The sequence below is a fragment of the Scyliorhinus torazame genome, chromosome 17 (assembly GCF_047496885.1).
Source record: "Scyliorhinus torazame isolate Kashiwa2021f chromosome 17, sScyTor2.1, whole genome shotgun sequence".
NCBI lineage: Eukaryota > Metazoa > Chordata > Chondrichthyes > Carcharhiniformes > Scyliorhinidae > Scyliorhinus > Scyliorhinus torazame.
The window spans coordinates 33,465,621-33,491,165 of record NC_092723.1 but is presented as its reverse complement, the minus strand read 5'-3'; the positions used below and the strand labels follow the sequence as shown (position 1 = coordinate 33,491,165).

Sequence of the window (25,545 nt, the reverse complement as noted above, 5' to 3'; positions counted from 1 at the left end):
TCAAGGAAAACCCAAAAGCTTTCTATAGGTATGTCAGGAATAAAAGAATGACTAGGGTAAGAGTAGGGCCAGTCAAGGACAGGGATGGGAAGTTGTGTGTGGAGTCTAAAGAGATAGGCGAGATACTAAATGAATATTTTTCGTCAGTATTCACTCAGGAAAAAGAGAATGTTGTGGAGGAGAATGCTGAGACCCAGGCTATTAGAATAGATGGCATTGAGGTACGTAGGGAAGAGGTGTTGGCAATTCTGGACAGGCTGAAAATAGATAAGTCCCCGGGGCCTGATGGGATTTATCCTAGGATTCTCTGGGAAGCCAAGGAAGAGATTGATGAGCCTTTGGCTTTGATTTTTATGTCATCATTGGCTACAGGAATAGTGCCAGAGGACTGGAGGATAGCAAATGTGGTCCCTTTGTTCAAGAAGTGGAGCAGAGACAACCCCGGCAACTATAGACCGGTGAGCCTCACGTCTGTTGTGGGTAAAGTCTTGGAGGGGATTATAAGAGACAAGATTTATAATCTAGATGGGAATAATATGATCAGGGATAGTCAGCATGGCTTTGTGAAGGGTAGGTCATGCCTCACAAACCTTATCGAGTTCTTTGAGAAGGTGACTGAACAGGTAGACGAGGGTAGAGCAGTTGATGTGGTGTATATGGATTTCAGTAAAGCGTTTGATAAGGTTCCCCACGGTAGGCTATTGCAGAAAATACGGAGGCTGGGGATTGAGGGTGATTTACTGATGTGGATCAGAAATTGGCTAGCTGAAAGAAGACAGAGGGTGGTGGTTGATGGGAAATGTTCAGAATGGAGTTCAGTTACAAGTGGCGTACCACAAGGATCTGTTCTGGGGCCGTTGCTGTTTGTCATTTTTATCAATGACCTAGAGGAGGGCGCAGAAGGGTGGGTGAGTAAATTTGCAGACGACACTAAAGTCGGTGGTGTTGTCGACAGTGCGGAAGGATGTTGCAGGTTACAGAGGGACATAGATAAGCTGCAGAGCTGGGCTGAGAGGTGGCAAATGGAGTTTAATGTAGAGAAGTGTGAGGTGATTCACTTTGGAAGGAATAACAGGAATGTGGAATATTTGGCTAATGGTAAAATTCTTGGAAGTGTGGATGAGCAGAGGGATCTCGGTGTCCATGTACATAGATTCCTGAAAGTAGCCACCCAGGTTGATAGGGTTGTGAAGAAGGCCTATGGAGTTTTGGCCTTTATTGGTAGAGGGATTGAGTTCCAGAGTCATGAGGTCATGTTGCAGCTGTACAAAACTCTGGTACGGCCGCATTTGGAGTATTGCGTACAGTTCTGGTCACCTCATTATAGGAAGGACGTGGAAGCTTTGGAATGGGTGCAGAGGAGATTTACCAGGATGTTGCCTGGTATGGAGGGAAAATCTTATGAGGAAAGGCTGATGGACTTGAGGTTGTTTTCGTTAGAGAGAAGAAGGTTAAGAGAAGACTTAATAGAGGCATACAAAATGATCAGGGGGTTAGATAGGGTGGACAGTGAGAGCCTTCTCCCGCGGATGGAAATGGCTAGCACGAGGGGACATAGCCTTAAATTGAGGGGTAATAGATATAGGACAGAGGTCAGAGGTAGGTTCTTTACGCAAAGAGTGGTGAGGCCGTGGAATGCCCTACCTGCAACAGTAGTGAACTCGCCAACATTGAGGGCATTTAAAAGTTTATTGGATAAGCATATGGATGATAATGGCATAGTGTAGGTTAGATGGCTTTTGTTTTTTGACTTCCCATGTCGGTGCAACATCGTGGGCCGAAGGGCCTGTACTGCGCTGTATCGTTCTATGTTCTATGTTCTATGGTGGGCAGGAAGCCGCGCCGCACAGGCCTGGGGTAGTCTTTGATCGGGGGTCCATGAGGGGGTCGCATGGTCAGCCGGGAACACGTTAAGACTCTGGAACGCTACTTCCAGAGAGGAGGCTAACTTTACCGTCTGATCCAGGTCCAGGGCCCCCTTTTCGAGTAGAGCTGTCTCACGTAGTTGGACCGGACTCCCGCCACGTAGATGTCTCGGACGGCGAGTTCCATATGTTGAGTGGCCGTAATGGCCTGGTAGTTGCAGCTGCGTGCGAGGGCTTTAAGGTCGCGTAGGCAGTCTTCTAGCGATTCCCCGGGACGCTGGTGGCGAGTGGTGAGGATGTGTCGCGCGTAGACCTCGTTCACGGGCCGTACATAGAGGTGTTCGAGCATCGCGAGGGCGTCTGCGTAGGAGGAAGCCTCGTCGAGTTGAACAGAGATTCGATGGCTCACCCGTGCATGGAGGAGGCTCAGCTTCTGTTCATCGGTGACGGAAGGCGTGGAGGAGGCGGCGAGATAGGCCTTGAAGCAGCGGAGCCAGTACGAAAAAATGTATTTCGTCTCCGCGGCCTGCGGATCGAGTTCCAGTCGGTCAGGTTTGAGGACCGATTCCATAGTTGCGTTGAAGTTGATTAAATTGATGTGACCATCAATTCACTCGAGACAGGAGTAGAAGTAAACTGTGGCTTTAATCAACTTAGAACAGTGCCTGCCTACGACTGAACCAATACCGAGAACCACCTATAGGTCGACTGCTCTTTATACCTCCCTTCAAGGGAGGAGCCTTGGGCGGAGCCCGTATAGGCCCCATCATGTTCCCCTGTGGATAATGCCATACAATGGCCCATAGGAGGAGCCCACAAGGGCAACAGCATAGCACAGATACAAATACAAGGGCAACAGCACAGATACAAATACAATGGCATCCATTATTGGTATAATACATTCACCACATTGGGCGTTGGAGCAGAATTGCCCATTTGAGGATGCAGCATTAGAGTTGCTGCTGCAGAAGACTGAGAAGAAGGATTGTCACCTTCAAATCTCAAAGTCACCTTCCTATCAGGAGCACCGTGAGAAATGTCTGGGTGAAGGTGGCAGATTCAGTGAACAACCGCCTCCTAGAGTCGGTGAGCAGTCTCCTGTTTTCATAAGTTATTGAAGCAAATGACAAAAGTGTTAGGAAATCTGCTACGGTAGGGCACAAAATGCCCTATGATTCCATCCTGTCACCAGAACACATACGTGAAAAATTCAGACACAGCATCGATGATTTTTTGATCGTAAAAGTAAGCCTATACCTGAGGGGATTGCCTGATTCTATGCAATTGCTATCATTTCTAAAGTGGAGGAGACAATATCAGCGATATCCAGAAAGCCAACACCCTCATCTACCCTAACTCTAGCAATGTCTCTGCTATGAGATCTTGGACCTTTATATCCAAAATCTGTGCAACAGCAAATTAAACAATAGCAATTAGAGCTTTTGAGCAGTTGGTGACAGTTTATTGAATATGGGCGAATAGGACCTAGAATCTGACGCGTATATTCTAGGTCACATTCAGGTGAAGTATAATGCCTCTGCTACTGTCTGAACTTCATAAGAATTATAGAATCCCTACAGTGCAGAAGGAGCCCATTCGGCCCATCGAATCTGCACCGGTCCTTGGAAAGAGCACCCCACTTAAGCGCATGCCTCTACCCTATTCCTGTAAACCAGTAAGCCTATCTAACCTTTTGGACACTAATGGGCAATTTATCATGGCCAATTCACCTAACCTGCACATCTTTGGACTGTGGGAGGAAACTGGTGCACCCGGAAGAAACCCACGCAGACACGGGGAGAAAGTGCAAACTCCACACAGACAGTCACCCGAGGCTGGGACTGAACCTGGGTCCCAGGAGCTGTGGGGCAGTAGTGCTAATCACTGTACCACCGTGACTTGCCATCGGACCATAAGACATAGGAGCAGAATTAGGCCATTCGGCCCTACCGGGTCTGCTCCGCCATTCAATCATGGCTGATATGTTTCTCATCCCCATTCTCCTACATTCTCTCCATAACCCCTGATCCCCTTGTTAATCAAGAATCTATCTATCTCTGTCTTAAAGACACTTAGTGATTTGACCACATGCTCTGTGGTGGCCTGCAGTGGAATACCCATTATTCCAGTACCAATAAAGTCTGTGCACACCATCATCGTGGCCATTGGCTGTTGGTGCACAATGAACACAATACACTGACTATACCCTTCCAGTTTACTTACAAAGTGCCTTTCTTTTAAAAGTTTTCTTTAGCTGTTCAGATAGGGCAGGAAGTAAACTGGTAGTCAGAGAGGATTGAAATATAGTGTTGGGTGGGGTTACTGGGTTATGGGGATAGGGTGGAGGTGTTGACCTTGGGTGGGATGCTCTTTCCAGGAGCCGGTGCAGACTCGATGGGCCGAATGGCCTCCTTCTGCACTGTAAATTCTATGATAATCTATGATGATGAGAACAATGTGACATAAATACTTTGGTGTCTTGCATAAATGAAGGTTTACATTGACATGGTTTTACCTTGCAAACTATCTGGCCTACTTTGCAATGTGGTTTGTGAGCTTGGATGCTGGAGATCGCAGTCTACCTAGAACACCTGATGGCTTCAGAGCCTTTTAACTCTGTACAGTTTCTTCAATCTGTTCAGATGTCTGTACATCGTTCACTGTAGCCATTCAAAATTAAGTTCCTTCATAACCCTATCGCTCTGAAATCCTCCAACTTACCTACCAGCATACAGCCTCTGCTGTTCTAATTCCATCTTCCTTCACATTGCTTCTCCTCCTACTTTTGTTAATTGGTCAAAGAGCCTTTGGTCATGGAACCTTTGTTCACTTCAGTCGTACATTCTGGAACACTCCAATGGAATACTTCTATGCTATGCTATTTCCATTTCCCCAGACTAACTTTCACTCATGTTCGTGCTTACTACACCAATTTTGCCACTTTTGACATCCTCAACAGCCACGAAACAACTTGCACTCAAACCTCCAAGATAAATGAACTCAACAGTCCATTCCCATCACTGAAGCTAAATGATACATGTGCACAAATCTGCTGTCCACACTGTGACCCATACTTATTGTTTGCACTCTGGCCATCGCAGAAGCCCCATCAAAATCTCTTTCTTTGATGACATCTTTCCTCACCAATCAATATTCCTGTTATAACCCTCACGAGAGTCACAGGGTGTGGACTGTCAGGTTCCCAATGACTTTGGATGAATAAGAGCTTCCACATTAAGGGGGTGGGGCTTCCCCTTAACAAGAGAAGCCGACCGGACATTAAAAACCCTGACCCGGTTATAGGTCGGGCACGGGTGACCCTTCGGCGAGTGGAGTTGTACCTATTCAGCACCACCAGTGACTGAGGGAGAAACAGGATGAGGCGATGAAAAACATGGTCAAATGGTGCACACCCTCTCACATCCTATCAGCCCACAATTACTACGAGAAATCAATATACATTTTCCATGCCGTGTTCGGTGCCCACCAATGCACATCCCCTCAATTCCAGCACCATCAAAGGCAACAATAACCCACCACAGTCTCTTCACCTTAGCCACCAGACCCATCAGCACACATATAGAAGCGCAGCACGGATTCTCCATACCCATTCTTACAAAATCAAAGAAAATACTCAAAAACCCAAGTTTGAAGGGGAGTTACATATATACCACACAACGCAACTCAACCCCAAAGTAAGGCTCAGTGCAGAACCAACATCATTACATACTACTATGCAGAGAGGACCACCAGCATCATGTTTGGATTATAGGAACATAGGAATTAGGAGCAGAAGTAGGCAATTCGGCCATTCAAGCCTGCTTGACCATTCAATCAGATCATGGCTGATCTTTTCCTGGTCTCAAAGCCACCTCCATACCTGTTCCCCATATCCCTTTAACATAGAACGTAGAACATAGAACATACAGTACAGAAGGAGGGCATTCGGCCCATCGAGTCTGCACCGACCCACTTAAGCCCTCACTTCCACCCTATCCCTGTAACCCAATAACCCCTCCTAACCTTTTTGGACACTAAGGCCAATCCACCTGTGATAATACCAGGTATTGCGGTACCTGAGAGAGGAATGACCATTGGCTAGACCGCGGGGTCTTCCATTGGGCAATGTACATAGCCCCACCCTGAGAGGCGGGGTATAAGAACCAATGCCATCCCAGCAGCCTTCACTTCTATAACATCGCTGCTGGGTACAGTTCTATCTGATTAAAGCTGAATCGATATGACTCCACGTGGACTCAAGAGTATTGATTGTGCATCAATTTAATCAGATAAGTACTTTGAAGGATGGATCTCCGCATCAAGCCGGCGTGCCTTCAGCTCAGCCCTCACGCAGAAAACTCTGCCGCGATTTTTAAGCATTGGCTGGCATGCTTCCAGAGCTACCTCGATACGACTGCCGACACCCCCACGGAAAGGCAGAAAATACACCTCCTATGCTCGCGGGTCAGCCTGGCGATCTACCCCCTGATCGAAGTGGCGGCGAACTATGATAAAGCCATGGAACTGCTGGAAGGACACTACATTCGTCCACTGAACCAGGTCTACGCCCGTCACCTGCTGGCAACAAGACGGCAGAGCCCAGATGAGACGCTAGAAGATTTCTACCGGGCACTGATCGTGCTGGGCTGCGGCTGCCCAGCGAGCACACCAAACTTTTAATTCGAGACGCTTTCGTGGCAGGTATGGTCTCCCCCGACATTCGCCGAAGGCTACTCGAAATGGACACGCTGGGCCTCACCGAGGCCCTGGCTGGGTCCATGGACGTGGCGTACACGAACGCCCTTGCATACGCCCCTGTGCGCACCGCGCCCCCCTGGGCTGCGTGGCACCCCGCCGCGGCAGCCCCCCAGACTTATCCGCTTAACCCCCAGACTTACCCGCTAACTCCGCAGGCCTGCGCGGCAAGGCGCCCCGCTACCGCCGCCGGCCAACGCTGCTTCTTCTGCGGCCAGGCGAATTACCCGGGCGCGCTGCCCGGCCCGCACCGTCACCTGCAACGGGTGCGGCAAGAAAGGCCACTATGCCACGGTCTGCCTAGCCCGCGCGGTGAACGCGGTATCCAATGACTACCCTCAGCCGTTCTTCCAGCCGCCCGCTGTGCAACTACAGCCATTCTTCCACGTCCCGACCGTCCAAGGCCCACCGCCGCACTCCTTTTTCCCAGCCCCGCCGGCCCAACGCACACCGCAGCCTTTGTCCCGCCAGGCAGTGTCGCAGCCGCGGCCATTCTGCCCCCCGGGAACCATGCTGGAGGAGTGCGCGCAGCCATTTTGTCCCTCGCCGGTCCAATCGTCGGGGTCTCCATCCCCGAACTCCATGGGCGATCCCTGGCCTGCACCATCTTGGATGGGGCCTCAAGCCCCCAGCACGGCTGGCTACGCACTGCCCGACCAAAACCCTTTGTTGCAGCTGGCCTCCACCACGCGGGAGCAGAGTGCGCTGCCATTTTGTCCCTCCCCGCCGCCATTTTGTTCCTCCCCACCGCCATCTTCGGAGTCCCCGGACTCCATGTGCGATCCATGGACGGCGCCATCTTGGATAGGGCCTCAAGCCCCCAACACGGCTGACGATGCGCTGCCCGATCTTCACTCCTTGCTGCAGCTGGACTCCATTACCCTGGACCAGAGTCGGCCCCGAACGCTAGCAAAGGCCACCACGACGATCGCCATCAATGGCCACGTGACGTCATGCCTCATCGACTCCGGGAGCACGGAGAGCTTCGTCCACCCCGACACGGTAAGGCGCTGTTCTCTGGTCACCTGTCCCACCCAACAAAGGATCTCCCTGGCCTCCGGGTCACACGCGGTGCAGATAAGAGGGTTCTGCCTCGCTAACCTCACCGTCCAAGGCAGGGAATTCCGCAATTTCCGCCTATACGTGCTGCCGCACATCTGCGCAGCCACCCTTCAGGGACTGGATTTCCAGTGCCTTACTTTTAAATTCGGCGGCCCTATACCCCCCCTTACTGTTTGCGGCCTCGCGACCCTTAAGGTCGACCCGCCTTGCCTGTTTGCGAACCTCACCCCGGATTGCAAACCCGTCGCCACCAGGAGCAGACGGTACAGCGCCCAGGACCGGACCTTCATCAGGTCCGAGGTCCAAAGGCTGCTGAAGGAAGGGGTCATCGAAGCGAGCAACAGCCCCTGGAGGGCTCAAGTAGTGGTGGTAAAGACCGGGGAGAAACATAGGATGGTCATCGATTATAGCCAGACCATCAACCGGTTTACGCAACTGGACGCGTACTCCCTCCCCCGTATTGCCGACCTGGTAAACAGGATTGCGCAATACAAGGCCTTCTCCACGGTGGATCTCAAGTCTGCCTACCACCAGCTACCCCTCCGTAATAGCGACCGCCAGTACACTGCCTTCGAAGCAGATGGGCGGCTCTACCACTTTTTAAGGGTTCCCTTCAGTGTCACAAACGGGGGTCTCGGTCTTCCAGCGTGAGATGGACCGAATGGTTGACCGGTACGGCTTACACGCAACGTTCCCGTATCTTGACATCGTCACCATCTGTGGCCATGACCAGCAGGTCCACGACACCAACCTTCGTAAATTTCTCCCGACCGCGCACCTCCTGAATCTGACCTACAATAAGGAGAAGTGCGTGTTTAGCAACGACCGTCTAGTCATCCTAGGCTACATAGTGCGAAATGGAGTCATAGGCCCCGACCCCGAACGCATGCGCCCCCTCATGGAGTTCCCCCTCCCTCAGTTCCCTAAGGCCCTAAAGCACTGCCTAGGCTTCTTTAGCTACTATGCACAATGGGTCCCTAATTACGCCGACAAGGCTCGACCCCTAATCCAATCCACAACCTTCCCCCTGTCGACGGAGGTCCGCCACGCCTTCTGCCGCATCAAAGCGGACATCGCAAAATCCACGATGCGCGCCATCGACGAGTCCCTCCCCTTCCAGGTCGAGAGCGACACGTCTGACGTAGCTCTGGCCGCCACCCTCAACCAAGCGGGCAGGCCCGTGGCTTTCTTCTCCCACACTCTCCATGCCTCCGAAATTCGCCACTCCTCGGTCGAAAAGGAGGCCCAGGCCATAGTGGAAGCTGTGCGGCACTGGAGGCATTACCTGGCCGGCAGGAGATTCACTCTCCTCACGGACCAACGGTCGGTGGCCTTCATGTTCGATAATGCACAGCGGGGCAAGATAAAAAACGACAAGATCTTGCGGTGGAGGATCGAACTCTCCACCTTCAATTACGAGATCTTGTATCGTCCCGGTAAGCTGAACGAGCCTCCTGATGCCCTATCCCGCGGCAATTGTGCCACCGCACAAGTCGACCTCCTCCGAGCCCTCCACGAGGACCTCTGCCACCCGAGAGTCACCCGGTTCTTCCATTTTGTTAAGTCCCGAAACCTGCCTTACTCCATCGAGGAGGTCAGGACAGTCACCAGGGACTGCCGAATCTGCGCGGAGTGCAAACCGCACTTCTACCGACCAGAGAGGGGCATCTGATAAAGGCTTCCCGTCCCTTTGAACGCCTCAGCATGGACTTCAAAGGCCCCCCCCCCCCTCCACCGACCGCAACACGTATTTCCTGAACATGATTGATGAGTACTCCCGGTTCCTATTCGCCATCCCCTGCCCGGACATGACCACAACCACCGTCATCAAGGCACTCCAAACTATTTTTACACTGTTCGGTTTCCCCGCATACATCCACAGTGATAGGGGGTCCTCTTTTATGAGCGACGAGCTGCGCCAGTTCCTGCTTAGCAAAGGCATCGCCTCGAGCAGGACGACCAGCTATAACCCCCGGGGAAACGGGCAGGTAGAAAGGGAGAACGGAACGGTCTGGAAGACCGTCCTGCTGGCCCTTCGGTCCAGGAATCTCCCAGTCTCCCGCTGGCAAGAAGTCCTCCCAGTGGCCCTTCACTCCTTTCGGTCACTGCTATGTACTACCACGAACCAGACATCTCATGAACGTCTCCTTGTTTTCCCCAGGAAGTCCTCCTCGGGGACCTCGCTCCCAACCTGGCTAGCGACATCCGGAACCGTCCTGCTGCGGAAACATGTGAGGGCGCACAAGTCGGACCCGCTGGTCGAAAGGGGTCCACCTGCTGCATGCCAATCCCCAGTACGCCTACGTAGCGTTCCCCGACGGACGCCAAGATACGGTCTCCCTCCGGGACCTGGCGCCCGCCGGAGTCCCACGCGTGCCCGAGCCACTGCCCCCCCCCCCCCCACCGCACCTGACCGGAGGGTCAGTACTGCCGCCAGAACCCCGACCCAGAGCCGAGCAGGCACCGACGCCCCCTACAGGCACCCCTTCCTTCTGCCCATTTTTCGACCCTACAGCGCCGCCTAGGGGTGACGAAACTGCCTGGGAGGAAGACACCACGTTCCCGGAGTCACTACCGCCGGGGCCCTCACCAGGATCGCGGCCGAAACTTAGACGCTCCAGTAGGACGAACAGGCCGCCCGATCGTCTGATTGCAGCACCATGAAGAAAATTAACAACGCAAGAACCTTCTCCGCAACCCTCGATAGCATGGTACCTGCAATACCTGGTCCTACCATGAAAAGGTGACAGTAATACTTGCCATCACCCCGCTGGCTCTTTTTTTAACAGGGTGTGAATGTGGTAATACCAGGTATTGTGGTACCTGAGAGAGGAATGACCATTGGCTAGACCGCGGGGTCTACCATTGGGCAATGTACATAGCCCCACCCTGAGAGGCGGGGTATAAGATCCAATGCCGTCCCAGCAGCCTTCACTTCTGTAACATCGCTGCTGGGTACAGTTCTATCTGATTAAAGCTAAATCGATATGACTCCTCGTGGTCTCAAGAGCATTGATTGTGCATCACCACCTAACCTGCACATCTTTGGACTGTGGGAGGAAACCGGAGCACCCGGAGGAAACCCACGCAGACACGGGGAGAACGTGCAGACTCCGCACAGGCAGTGACCCAGCGGGGAATCGAACCTGGGACTCTGGCGCTGTGAAGCCACAATGCTATCCACTGTGCTACCATGCTGCCCAGACCATTTGTTAAAATCAGAAATATATCTATCCCTCTCTTGAAACTGATGATTCGGACTCCACAGCACTAGATGGGGCAGCGAGTTCCACAAATTCACCACCCTCTTCAAGAAGTAGTGCCTCCTCATCTCAGTTTTAAATCTACTGCCTCTCAACCTATATCTATATCTGTTACCTCTTGTTCTAGATTGCACAACAAGGGGGAACATTTGGTCTACATTGACTTTATCAATCCCTTTTAGTATTTTGCATGCCTCGATCAGATCCCCTCTCATCCTTCTAAACTCAAGCGAGAATAAACTCAAGCTGTTCAATCTCTCCTCAGACTTACCTGCCTTTAGTCCCAATAGTTGATGCAATACCTTCTCCCTTGTGCTGGTTATTGCACTAATGTTCCTCTGCATTAACTGCAGTTCTTGGAAATTTTTTATTCTCCTCTAACGTGAAGACAGGGGCAAAATATTGGTTCAGTGCCTCTGCCATCTCTGTGTTCCCCATTATTACCTTCAGAGCCTCCCAAGAAAGGAAGAAAAAGAAAAAGGGAGGAGAAGCTTGAACTACCAGAACTAGCCAGGCCAACGAAGGATAAAGGCACAGATTGTTAAGTTTAAGTACCCTAAAAAAAATCCCCCAAAAACCCCAACATGTATTAGCTCTAACTGATGGGCTATCCTCAATCTCAGTGAGGACTGATCTGACCCTACCAACCCCAACCATCCACCCTTCACCTTGCTGCAGCTCCACTCATTTTACATGTAAACAAGATAGGGAATAATAAAAACCAAACACTCCCTTCCACAACCACAAGGGTTATAAGACATAATAACAAAAAACACAGATCGCGCTTCAAATAGTCGACTCAATATGATTTTGCTGGAACAGGATAATTGACAACACCCGCCCTCATGCTCACATCTCACGCACTTCCTTATAGGAGAAAGGACAACAATAAATAATCAACATAATAATCAAAAGGGAGTAACGTCCAGCATTATAAAAGAACTGCACAATAAATTGCAGGATAAAGACACTATCCATATTGCTCGAGAAGGTAAATGATAAACTAGGATCAGCGAGGACTCTTCAGCATCTCTCAAAGATTCCATTGATCGAAGCACAAGGCACCATCACTTCCACCATGCCATCTCTCCACAGCCTTGACCAGCACCAACCCTTCATAGCAAGCATCGAGAATAGGACGGTATAGAACCAGCGATCGGCGGGCCCAACTGATCTGTGGGCACGAAAATCGATTTTGTTGTGCTCCACTAATCTGATGCAACCAGTCTCCAAATCAAGATTACCAAAACATCGCAGTCAATTTTCGAACTCAGTTGAGAACTCACCTCCGATCTCTCGCTAGGGTCCGGGTTCACGGACGCATCTTGCCTGGTCCCTACCTCCCTAACCTGTCAGGAAAATACGGCATACCATGCAGTAGAATCCTGATGGCACAAAGGTGAACCCTCACCGGGGAAAGTGGCTCCTTCGCGTGCAGGGATTCCCTCATGCGGCTAGACCGTTCTCCTAAAGGTACCTCGCTATTCTTCAAAGTGAGCTCCAAAGAGCTGCACCGTAGGGACGAGATCTTCAACCAAGACAACATTCCCGATGGCGGCTATCATCCGTGAAAGCCGCCATGCACACATCATCAAAACGAGAGCCGCTTAGCAGCAACTGCTGAACTGCAAGCTGGACCCCCACCCCAGCCCACTTCAACCGCCACGAACAAACAAGGACTTTTACAATTTATCTCAGCTCTTCTTTGCAAAACCCCAATCAGAAACCTCCAGGTACACGCGCAAGTCGTGTACCCCAAGAGAAAGCAGATTTCAAATGTGCACAGGGTAAAATAAAAGATTAATAATAACTTAATCAATAATCTTTATTGTACCAAGTAGGCTTACATTAGCACTGCGATGAAGTTACAGTGAGAAAGATTAAAAGATGAACAGAACCGGAGCTCGTGAAAACGCAACCGTTCCCGCGCTCAAATCACGTGACACCCCTCAGTGTACACTTTTGATCCTTGTGAAGCAGCAAGAACATTGGGGGCGATTCTCCCAAATGGAGCCCAAGTGTTCGCGCTGTCGTGATCGCCGTTGCGTTTCACGACAGCGCAAACCGGGCCCAGGTACAACCTATTCTGTCCCCCACAGGGGGCCAGCACGGAGCTGGAGCAGTTCCTGCGCGGGGACTTCTGTAGCACCGGCCCCGACTCAACATGGCGTAAGTGTTCAGGGGCCGGCCGCGCAGGGAAGTAGGCCCGAGGGGGGAGAGGCCGGCCCACCAATCGGTGGGCCCCGATCGTGGGCCAGACCCCATCGGAGGCCCCCCCCGGTGAAGGAGCCCCCCTCCCCACAGGCCACCCTCCCGACCGTTCGCGCAGAGTTCCCGCCGGCAGCAACCAGGGGTGAACGGCGCCGGCAGGGGGAGCAGGGGGGGACATCTCTTTCGGGGGGGGGGAAGAAGGGTGGACGGGAAGGGTGTTTTTCCTGGGGGCACTTGAGTAATAATATACATAAATATGCTCTACCTCCACAGTTTCTATTAAGGTTTCACTTTTACATGTGGCACGGCGGCACAATAAGATAGCCCTGCTGCCTCACAGCGTCAGGACCTGGGTTCGATTCCGACCTTAGTGACTGTCTATGTGGAGTTTGCACGTTCTCCCCATGTCTGCATGCTCCAGTTTCCTCCCACAGTTCAAAGATGTGAAGGTTAGGTGCATTGGCCATGCTAAATTGTCCCTTGGTGTCTAAAGGTTTGCAGGTTACGTGGGATTACAGGGATAGGGAGAGAAGTGGGCCTGGGTTGGGTGCTCTTTCAGATGGTCAGTGCAGGCTCGATGAGCGAATGGTCTCTTCTGCACTATACGAATTCCATGGATATCGTTCTGGCCTTTCACGATCCAATGTCTTTTCAATTCTCTGCAACTTTACAAACAATAATCTGTTCTGGTTCCAACTTTCTCTGTTCTGTTAACTCCGGACTTATTGGAAACGTCTCGTCATTTCTTTAATTTCCTAAACTAGCTGGACTTTAGGTTTTTGGCATCTGTTTTCTTAACCAGTATTCCACAGTAAGGCTTTTCGTCTGGCAAGGCTGAGAGAGATGTTCCCCCTTTCGTCTTCTAAAACCAGAGCTGCGAGAGCTGCCTTCTCTCTCACTACCTATCTCCAACTTCCAACAAATTCAGCTAAAGCTAAAACTTAAAAGTTTTTTGTCCTTACAGGGGCCTCCAGTTGCTAACCAATCCCTACTAGTTATATTTATTCTTCGAGTCTTAGCCCTGTCTAAGCACAATAGAATCATAGCTGGAATTGAAACTAACCCCCATACATACAAACACCTTTGTCCAGCATAAACCTAAATATAGGTTCATCCTTCCAGGCACTGAAAGATTATTTAAATCCACTTAAAACTATACCATATTTCTAATGTTTAACAATACAAATATAAACTCTTTAAACTACCTTTGTTTTCCTAACAACTACAACAATGACTTGCATTATATAACACCTTCAATGCCTTTAAAATCTCCCTTGCTGTTTTACAGTACTATCGTGAGGCAGAAATTGGCACCTATCCAAAGAAGCTGACATTAGGACAGGTAGTCAGATGTTGGGCAAAGAATTAGGCATTGAGAGAGGTGCAAAGGCAAAAAAAAGGCTTGGGGAAGGAACCCAATGCTTTGACAAAGGGTCATCTGGACTCAAAACATGAGCTCTTTTCTCTCCCGACAGATACTGCCAGACCTGCTGAGATTTCTCCAGCATTTTCTCTTTTGGGAACCCAACGCTTAGACTGAAGGCACGGTTGCCAATGGTGAGGTGAAGGAGTTGGGGATTGAACAGGAGGCCGGACTTGGAAGTACACAGTTCTCATATTTTTAGTGCAGGGAACAATGATTCATAATATTAACAGACATTTCCCTTTTATTCTAGCAAAACGTCTTTCAGCATCAACCAACAGCAATAGACATAAGGGAGTAATATAATCAATAACAAGACAATTTATAAGTGCAATGTGCTGTCGGTATAAAAAGGTCAATCTTGCCAAATCATAATTCAACCAAAGTTTGTGTTAGAGCATTATGTGGAGTTTCAATACCCAAGAAATATTTGTGAAAACTAAAAAGCCACAGGGAGGACTAAGAACAGGGGCTGAATGTATTTGAACACAATTTTAAAATCACAACACCTACTGTATGATGATCCCATTCATTCCTTTCTGTTCTTCTTATCCATTTTGATTCACCACCCATTGCTTGACACTGATCATTCTGAACCTGGGAAGAAACAATTACTTTATTTAGCTTGTGCCATAAAGTACAGAATGAACCTGACTACTGATCCCCTCGTCAACAGCAATTCTTGTTTTTTTTTAAAATGCTGGGAGGTGTTTTTTTAAAAATATATATTTATTAAAGTTTTTCACACAATTTTTCTCCCTTACAAACAATAACCCCCCCCCGTAACAAAAAAAAAGAGAAATCGCGCAGAGCAAGATATATACATGGCAAAATGATATATTTACACAGCTTTGTACACTGGCCCTCACCCGTACGTGCCAGTTTCCCCAACCCTTCATGTTATCTCTTGCTCATCCACCCTCCCAGACAGTCCCCCATTCCCCCCTCCCCCTCCCAGGATGTCCTGTCCCCGCCCCCCCCCCTCCCCCAAGGTTGCTGCTGCTGCTGACCGACCTTCCTCTAACGCTCCGCGAGATAGTCTAGGAACGCTTGCCACCGCCTGTAAAACCCCTGCGCAGACCCTCTCAAGGCGAACTTAATCCTCTCCAACTTTATGAACCCAGACATATCATTTATCCAGGCCTCCAGGCTGGGGGGCTTAGCCTCCTTCCACATTAGCAAGATCCTTCGCCAGGCTACTAGGGACGCAAAGGCCAGAATGCCGGCCTCTTTCGCCTACTGCACTCCCGGTTCGTCCACTACTCCAAATATTGCTAGCCCCCAGCTTGGCTTGACCTAGACTTTCATCACCTGAGATATTGCTCCCGCATGCTGGGAGGTGTTAAAGGGGAAATGATGCTCGTACTAACTGTGATGGTATTCTGCTGGCAATAACCTCAAATGTGATATTTCCATTGGGTTTTGGTGACTCGCACTGATTTGGAGGATTTCTAATAGTCTTTTTGACATTATTCCACATTTAATTCATGTCTGTTTCACTACTGTACATAAGTTTGCATGTGAATATATAAGCAGTCTCTTGTTCCTATTGACATTTTAGACCTCTTCATAGGTTTTCAAGCTGAAGCTCACACGTGGACCATATTTATAGCCATCTGCCATCAGACCTTTTTATTTCTTTCTTAATCGCATGTTATTTCTGTATAAAGTTTAATATTTCACTACAGTAGGCACTTAATAACGTATTTTAGCAGCACACTTAACTGAATACCAGTCTTGCAGAACACAATGAGGCAGCAGAGCGTTGGAATTCACCTATTTTGTCGAACAACCTACTTTCTGGGACATGGCAACCTTGTCTCTGGGTGGTATCAATGCAATCTACAACAAACTTTGCAAAAAGAAAAGAACGGCTGAAAATTTGAAGCAAAAGCAGGAAAGGCTGGAAACACTTAGCGGGTAAGTTGCGTCTGTTGTCCACATCTGAAAACCTCAAACTAGCTGTTATCTCTCCAGGTGTCGACTGACCTGCTGAATGTTCCCACCATTTTCTGTTTTTGTTTTTCTCACATTAACCATCACACTGATGTAAGTATAGGGAATTAAGAAGTGACTCTGAGAATGATGAGGAGAGATGCACATCGGCTAGCAAAAAGGCTGTTTTACAATTAGACCAAATCCTTCCTCAAAGCCTTTATTTTCTTTGTCAATGTCACTCGTACTGGACATTAAGTACTAAACACTACTAAGTTCACTGAATTTTCATAAAATCATAGAATTTACAGTGCAGAAGGAGGCCATTCAGCCCATCGAGTCTGCACCAGCCCTTGGAAAGAGCACCCTACTTAACCCCCACGCATCCACCCTATCCCCTTTATCCTGGTGACCCAGTAACCCCACCTAACCATTTTGGACACTAATTGGAATTTTGAAAGGCCAATCCACCTAACCTGCACATCTTTGGACTGTGGGAGGAAACCGGAGCACACACGGGACCCAAGCCGGGAATCAAACCTGGGACCCTGGAGCTGTGAAACAACTGTGATAATCACTATGCTACCGTGGGCTTACTGCTGATGAACAGCACGGTAGCATTGTGGATAGGACAATTGCTTCACAGCTCCAGGGTCCCAGGTTCGATTCCCGGCTTGGGTCACTGCCTGTGTGGAGTCTGCACATTCTCCCCGTGTGTGCGTGGGTTTCCTCCGGGTGCTCCGGTTTCCTCCCACAGTCCAAACATGTGCGGGTTAGGTGGATTGGCCATGATAAATTGCCCATAGTGTCCAAAATTGCCCGCAGTGTTGGGTGGGGTTACTGGGCTATGGGGATTGGGTGGAGGTGTGGACCTTGGGTGGGGTGCTCTTCCCAAGGGCCGGTGCAGACTCGATGGGCCAGATGGCCTCCTTCTGCACTGTAAATTCTATGAAACACATCCCAGAGTCTGATCTTCAACCGAGAACTCCAACTTTGCAAATACTTGACAAAGACTAGCTTTTTCACAAAGAAAAAGTCGCTCAACGTGCACCAGAAACTGCTCAGCAAAGCAGGTGTCACAGGCGTAAAATCTACTGCGGAGAAAACATGAACTACAAGAGGAAGGGATTTTCTAGAAATAAATCTGACAGATACTGGAAACACCATTATAATTTATTCAGGGGTAAAGCTCCTCTCTGTCCCCATTTAACAATTTTGGTTTCATAGACCCCCAGGAAACATTGCTTAAAATCAAAAATTTGACAACACAGTAAACTTCCATAAGCAAATCATTGACAGGAGCATCACTGATAAGGCCAAAATATATTACTCATTCCTAATTTCCCTCAAGGGCGTGGTGGTGAACACCATCTTACATACATTAGGAGCTGGAGGAGGCCACTCGGCCTCTCGAGTCTGCTCTATCATTCAAATAGATCATGGCTGATCTGATTGGAACCTCAACCCCACATTTCTGATTCAGCCCAATAACCTTTCACCCCTTGTTAATCAGGAATCTATCTTGCTCTGCCTTGAAAACATTCAAAGAGTCTGCTTCCACTACCTTCTGAGGAACAGAGTTCCAGACCCATGGTACCTTCTTGAATCTAACTGATTGGCTTGCTAAACCATCTCAGAGGGCAGTCCAAGGTCAACCACACAGCCGTGCATCTGGACTTCTATGTAGGCCAGACTGGCGTTTTTTAAAAGAGCACGAGTGAACCGGATGGGTTTTTATGAAAATCTGGTAGCTTTGTGGCCTCTATTACTGATACCATTTAGTTCATTTAAATTCCCCAGCTACAATGATGGGGATTTGAAATAATTTCTCCCCATTATCCCTTCAGGCCTCTGGATTACTCGTCCAGCAAAATTGCAATGATACTACCCCATCCATAGTTGATGATCATACATGAACGATTTGGCATTTCCAAAAAACAATTTAATGAGAAAAACTGCACTTTAATTATTGAATAGACTGTATGGACAGAATAGTCCATTCTGGGCCTACGTCCCGTGGCAGGGGTGGGAAGCAGGAGTGTTTTGCGCCACAGAGTCCAGGGGAAAACGCGCCAAATCACACGTGCTGGTGGGGTGGGGGGGGGGGGGACAATTCCGGTTGGGTGTTAATTTAAACCCCGAAAATGTGATATGAACCGTCTTCCCGGTGGTGTTTAGCAGGAATGGCGAACTGCCATTATCTAGCTATGGTGGTCAGTGCCAGATGTTGTTCCTGCTGTCATTTCCCACCATCGGGAAACTGATTTTTCACTCCCTGCCGTATTGTTGTTTCCATCCCCCCACACCTCCACCCCCCCCTCCCCCCCAGCTCACTATGAACTCCACAGAGGTCGGGCAGGAACAATTTTGCTCATACATTTACAGAAGTGAAGGCCTGGTTTGCTGTGTTTTTAGACAACTATTGTGACTGACAATTTTGATTAATTGTGCAGTATGTAATTTTTAATCTTTGTCCTACTTTGGACATGGACAGCAGACATATGAAGCAGGCTGGTACATCATGTTCTATGGTTGTGCACAGTGGTTCAACATGATTTATTTCTCAAGTAGGTTTGTCATTGGGCTCACGTTCAAAGGTTCTAAAGAAATTGACTATGCTTTAACACTTTGGTTGCTTGGGAACCAATAATTCTTATTAGGGCAGCAGTTGTTATGTTTCCAAGCTGCTTCATTCTTGCTTCTGCAAAGTCTTTATAATAACATCTGGTATGCAAGCTATTTTATTTCTGTTACATACTCTGACCCAATCATTTCATGCCTGCATTAGCATTAGAAATGATTCAATGTTTACCCTCTAACATCACTGTCCCAGATATCGAGCTCTTGAAATCAGGCTTCAGTCTGACAGGAAGAGCAGGTTTGTCTAACTTTCCCAGAGTGCGTAATGGCAATTAGCTCAAATTGTAATAACTGATAGGAGTTTAAGTGGGAGAAATAGTGCCTTACAGACCATGTAAACATAAAACTTTTAATTTTTATCCGAGGCAGGTAGAATTCAAAATAAATGATTCCCATTGTCTAGAAAATGGAAATTGGTTGACCTTTTGGGTATTTTCACATTCTCAATTGACAGCACAATTGTAACATTATTACCATTCAATAATTGTGATGGTTCCAGAAACATGCCATGAGCACTCCGGATCGGGGATGGCTGGTCTTCAATTTAGCCTTTGTGCTAAGTAACACTCCAACCACTGGAGAAGTTTACCATCCCTTGCCCACCCATTGACTTTAATTTTACTAAGATTCCTAGGTGCTACACAAGTGCACTGCCCAGAAAGAGATGAAGGCTGTAGCTTCAATAGATTATGCCTGATTTTTCTGTAGCTTTTGTTTTGAAATTGCAATTGGATGCTGGATCAGGAGAATTAAGATAACACTGGACGAACTTTGATGGGTCAAAAGGGTTGTGTTCATCCTTCACTGTTTTTATATAATTAATATTACTTTACTAGGACAACAATAATATTATTTTAAATGCCACAAATTATTGGGGGTTGGATATTCTGATTGGTTGTGTTGCTGTGTCTTTCTATTGTGTATAAATGAAAACAGTTGAATAAAAATATTTAAAAAATTAAATGCCACAAATTTTGTTTCTAAATTCAGTAAATTTTGAAAACAAATGCATCCCCTTTGCACTATTGTGGGATTCACTCTTGTTCGCTAAGGCTGTTCCCTTCTTCTGTGGTTCCTTTACTTTCCTATGAAGGGCAATAAAAATACAGGTTCTGAGGCCAATGACGACCATTTTCTGCTCCAGAGGTATATTCAAAGAAATCAACACTGTACAAATGAACTATACATGACATTATTGAACATACAGCTGTTATTACTTACAAAAAAATCAAAGTATAAGTTGGTGTCTGGATATTGATATTCAAAAGATGCGCTGCCTGATTGTTTCAGGCTCACCGCATACATCAGAGTAGCTGTGCACTCATCGCTGTTAGATGCTAGGAAATCACCTTTAAAAGTCCATTTTGACCTATTAAAATAGATAGACATTTATTTCCATTTTAACATCGTCCTATCCTGTTGCAAGCTGAAAGCAATAACAGACAAATCTGTGAGCTGCAATATCTGTACAATCAAACAAACAGGTACTGATAATTGTACTGCTATAAGGGCTGTTTGAACAGAAGTGATTGTTACAAATGGCAACTATAGCTAAAGATATAGGAGCAAATAAGGAAACTAATAAGCACACTTATTCCTAAAGCAGGTGTAACCTTTATCCTCTATCATTTTCTATGCTTAGAACACAGGGTCCTTGTTAATTGATTCATTTGAGGATAGGGAGAGGCACGCAGTTAAAAAAAGGACTTGTTCGTTCTCTTTTTCATCAGGTGTGATGAATGATATCTGTATACACATGTACCTTTAATGCGTAGGCCCCTTTAAGACCGGGTTTGGAACCCTGGGGGACTGTATATAAGGTAACGTTCAGTGGGCAGCGTGCAGTGAGCACACTTCTCGGCAGCTGTCTGGTTCTCTGGTAATTAAAGCCTTTGAATTATCAATCTTCTCTCCTGAGTCGTAATTGAGGGTATCTCACCAGGCTTCTTCCTTCCTCTCTCTCACTAAAGGTGTTCATGTTTACTGTGGTATTAATGGAGTGTTAGTCGAATTATCAAATGTTCCTTAGTCATAAATGAGCTTTCACAATGTGAGATGGCTATTCAGTCAGACCTACTTGAAGGAACCTCCTCACTGAAGGGACACAATTCTTCAAGGACACCCGTTGGCAAGATGAGGCCCGGAAAAGGAGCAGGAGAAAGGAATACAAGTGATCTAGAGTCCAAGGACAGACCTACCTTCCGGAAACACCTGCCAAGTGTGCGGTTGAATATGCGGCTCTAGGATCGGGCTCATCATTCATGCAAGAACACACAGAACCCACGACCAGTAACACAGTGTATCTTAGCTGGACAATCATACTCATTAGTGAGTGATCGGGAAAGAAGCAGACATGTGGTACCACACCCTCAAATCAAATTGATTCCTTATTTGACACCCAAACTCTCAGATTCCAGCAAAGGTCAGGACTTACAATTTCCCAGACTGATTTTCACCTTTCTAGCCCGTTCTACCAGTTTTAACTTGTCTACCACTTTAGTGAGATTAGCTATGGGATGAAATATCAATGGCAAGATTTCAACTCACTCTTAACCTATTTTACAGACATAAAAAACGGACCTCAAATCTTTCTAGTTTGTATGACTCAAACACTCATTATCAGCTATCAGCAGAACTGTGAGGATTGCCCGGTGGAGATTTCAATACAATGTTCTTCTCTTTGCACTTGGTGCCTGTTGAACTTACATGCTTGCTTTTTGTGACTTATGCACAAGGACCCCCAAATCCCTCCGTGCTGCAGCTTTCTGTAATCTTTCTCCATTTACATAATATTCAGCTCCTTTATTCTTCCTACCAAAGTGCATAACTTCACATTTTCCTACATTATATTCCATCTGCCAAGTTTTTGCCCACTCAGCTAACCTGCCCATATCCCTCTTTAGACTCTGTGTCATCCTCACCACTTGACTTCCCATATATTTTTGTGTCACCCACAAACTTGGCAATAGAGCAATCACTTTCCTCGACTAAGTTATAAATATATATTGTAAATAATTGTGGCCCCAGCACTGATCCCTGAGGCACTCCACTAGTTACAGGTTACCATCTTGAAAATGCCCCTCTTATGTATTCTATTAATTAGTCAATCCTCTATCCATGCTAATATACGATACCCAACACCTTTAAGGAGCCTTTTCTGCAGTACCTTTCTGAATACTTTTTGGAAATCTACTGATTTCCCTTTATCTATACTGCTCATTAACAAGTCAAAGAATTTGAATAAATTGATCAGGCATGATTTCCCCTTCATGGGGGGCGATTCTCCGATATGGAGCCCAAGTGTTTGCGCCGTCGTGAACGCCATCGCGTTTCACGACGGTGTGAACCGGGCCCTGGTACGACCGATTCTGGCCCCCACAGTGGGCCAGCACGGCGCTGGAGCGGTTCACGCAACTCCAGCCTCCTTTTGCGGTGCCAAATGGGCACCGCGCCAACCCGCGCATGCGCAGTTGGGCCGCGCCAACCTGCGCATGCGCGGGAGACTTGGTTAGCCAGAAAGTAGGCCCGGAGGGGTGAGGCCGGCCCGCCGATCGGTGGGGCGATTGTGGGCCAGACCCCATCGGAGGCCCCCCCCCCCACTCCCCCACCCCCCCGGTGAAGGAGCCCCCCCCCCCGCCCCCCCCCCCCCCACACAGGCCGCCCCCCGACTGTTCCTGCAGAGTTCCCGCCGGCAGCGACCAGAGGGGAACGGCGCCGGCAGGACTCTGTCATATCGGCGCGGCCGCTCGGCCCATCCAGGCCGGAAATCGGCGGCCCCGCCGATTCCAGCGGCCCGCGGCCATCGCCGTGCCAAACACGCCGGCGCAAATGGCGCCGATTCTCCGCACCTCGGGGAATCGCGCGCCGACGTCGGGGCATCGTTGCGCCGATTCTCCGGTCCGACGCGGGGCCTGGAGAATCGCCCCCATGGCATGCTGACTTTGCTTGATTATTATATGTATTTCTAAATGCTGTGCTATTACATCCTTTATAATGGACTGTAACATTGTATTGATGTGATTTTTAAAAACTTAACACACTGCAAGACTCCCATTATCACATGCATACGTGTGCAATTCACCTTGTAATCAAACTGTAACAATGCAATGCATAACATATTACAACTAAAGATTGTAATCAATAAATATTAGAGTTCAGGAGGTAAGGATCAGTTCTCCCTGTAGTTTGTTAAAAGCTGTTGTTAGTCTATACATAAATGTACCTACATGGTGCAATTTTCAGTTGACTCATTGTCTGAAGAGTCTAGAGTTGTCCCAGTGTTGACAAATCCTGATGGGAGCCTATCCCACTCACGGAATTCAATGCCAGTGCCGAGAGAGTAAGTACCAGCAACACATTCCTTGCATGATTGGTTCCTCATGTCTAAGAACTGACCAGATCCACAGGAAAAAGCTGCAGAAATGTACAAAACCAATATCAGATATTTGGACAGGATATTGCAAAAAGAGTAAAATCTAAAGGAAATGTAGTACATTGTTTCAACTGACGAGTGTGTATCTGTAAAGATTACTCTTCAATTATCATAATTATAAACAGACTAAAATAAAACTTTTGCAGATTTAACCATTAAATTCGGAATAACCTGGAAACGTACATCTAAACAATCGCATGGAAATATATGGCAATGCAATCTTCAAAAAAAAAATTTTTATTAGATTTTTTTCAGTTTTTAAAAATTAATGCAACAAAATAACAAAAAACATCAATGGAAAACAGGTACAGTGATTATTATTGTTACAAGAGTTATTACAACTGTAGGAGCAAGCATGGCAGGATAAATTCAGAACAATGGGCGAGATTCTCCGATCCCCCGCCGGGTCGGAGAATTGCCGGGGGCTGGCGTGAATCCCGCCCCCGCCGGTTGCTGATGTCTCTGGCACTGGATATTCGGCGGGGGCGGGAATCGCGCTCGCGCCAGTTGGCGGGCCCACCCGCGCGATTCTCCGGCCCAGATGGGCCGAAGTCTCGCCGCTAAAATGCCTGTCCCGCCGGCGTAGATTAAACCACCTACCTTACCGGCGGGACAAGGTGGCGTGGCGCAGGCGGGCTCCGGGGTCCTGGGGGGGGCGCAGGGCGATCTAGCCCCGGGGGGTGCCCCCACGGTGGCCTGGCCCGCGATCGGGGCCCACCGATCCGCCGGGGCTGTGCCGTGGGGACACTCTTTTCCTTCCGCCTTCGCCACGGTCTCCACCATGGCGGAGGCAGAAGAGACTCCCTCCAATGCACATGCGCGGGAATGCCGTCAGTGGCTGCTAACGCTCCCGCGCATGCGCCGCCCGGAGATGTCATTTCCGCGTCAGCTGGCGGGGCACCAAAGGCCTTTTCGGCCAGCTGGCGGGGCGGAAATTCGTCCAGCGCCGACCTAGCCCCTTAAGGTTGGGGCTCGGCCCCCAAAGATGTGGAGCATTCGGCACCTTTGGGGCGGCGCAATGCCCGACTGATTTGCGCCGTTTTGGGCGCCAGTCGGCGGACATCGCGCCGTTTCCGGAGAATTACGCCCAATATACTGAAGGAACCACCGCCTCTAGTTTTAACGCTGGATCAATTCAACAACAGATTAATAGATCAACTGATGTGCCAGCAGTGGGAGGGGATTGGTGGTGGTGTTGGAGGCCAGGCCACATGCCTTCATGTATTGCGAGATCTAAGGCTAACAAAATGTATTAGCTCATGGAAAACCCAACAGGAGCAAGTGAGCCAGGGTGGAGCCTATAAAATCAAGATTGGGGTCCCATACATTACGAATGTATCAGACTCAGAAGTCAGGAATTCCATAGGACTGCATTCCATAATTAGCCTACGCAGTTTTGAATTGAAGAGCATTTGACGCTAATCCAGGAGCATAAGATATACTTCAGAGCTGCGAAGGTCAGGATATTTTACAGCCTTTTTTCATTAGAATCAATGATTCTCCCATCTGGAAGACCCAGAATCAGGATCATAGGACAAGGTTCTAAGGCTGCATCAAAAATCCTCTCCAGTTTTCTGACTACACCAGACTAATTGAATTGAATCTTAACACAGGTCCATATGCAGTATATATAATCACCCTCGACTACCAGGCACTTTAGGCACATCACGGATATAACATGATCAAACCTGTGTCTAAGAATAGGAGTGATATGCAATGGTGCAGTATCTTAAACGGAGTCTCTTTCATTTTATTACAAATAGAAATGTTACTTGTGTAATCCCATATGTTACCCCATGTCTCCTCATTAACATTGATTGTGAAGTCCTTCTCTCAAGACAGCAAGGCACCCAGCATGCTAATGCAGAATCAAGAATTAAAAGTATCATAGAACTTGCTCCAGGAATTCAGCATTTTTCCCACAGGGGAAATAGAGAAGTCAAAGCACAAACTTTTCTT

General features: G+C 48.3%; 1 protein-coding gene across 1 annotated transcript in view; it reads right to left on the bottom strand.

The window, feature by feature from the left end:
- Positions 1 to 25,545, bottom strand: part of elapor1 (endosome-lysosome associated apoptosis and autophagy regulator 1) — a 217,408-nt gene that overhangs the window by 115,557 nt on the left and 76,306 nt on the right. Inside the window, exons 3-5 of the mRNA XM_072480299.1 lie at positions 23,381 to 23,567; positions 20,376 to 20,523; positions 15,093 to 15,176 (exon numbers count right to left, since the gene is read on the bottom strand). Coding sequence (XP_072336400.1) covers positions 15,093 to 15,176; positions 20,376 to 20,523; positions 23,381 to 23,567 — 419 coding nt within the window. The remainder of the gene's footprint in view (positions 1 to 15,092; positions 15,177 to 20,375; positions 20,524 to 23,380; positions 23,568 to 25,545) is intronic.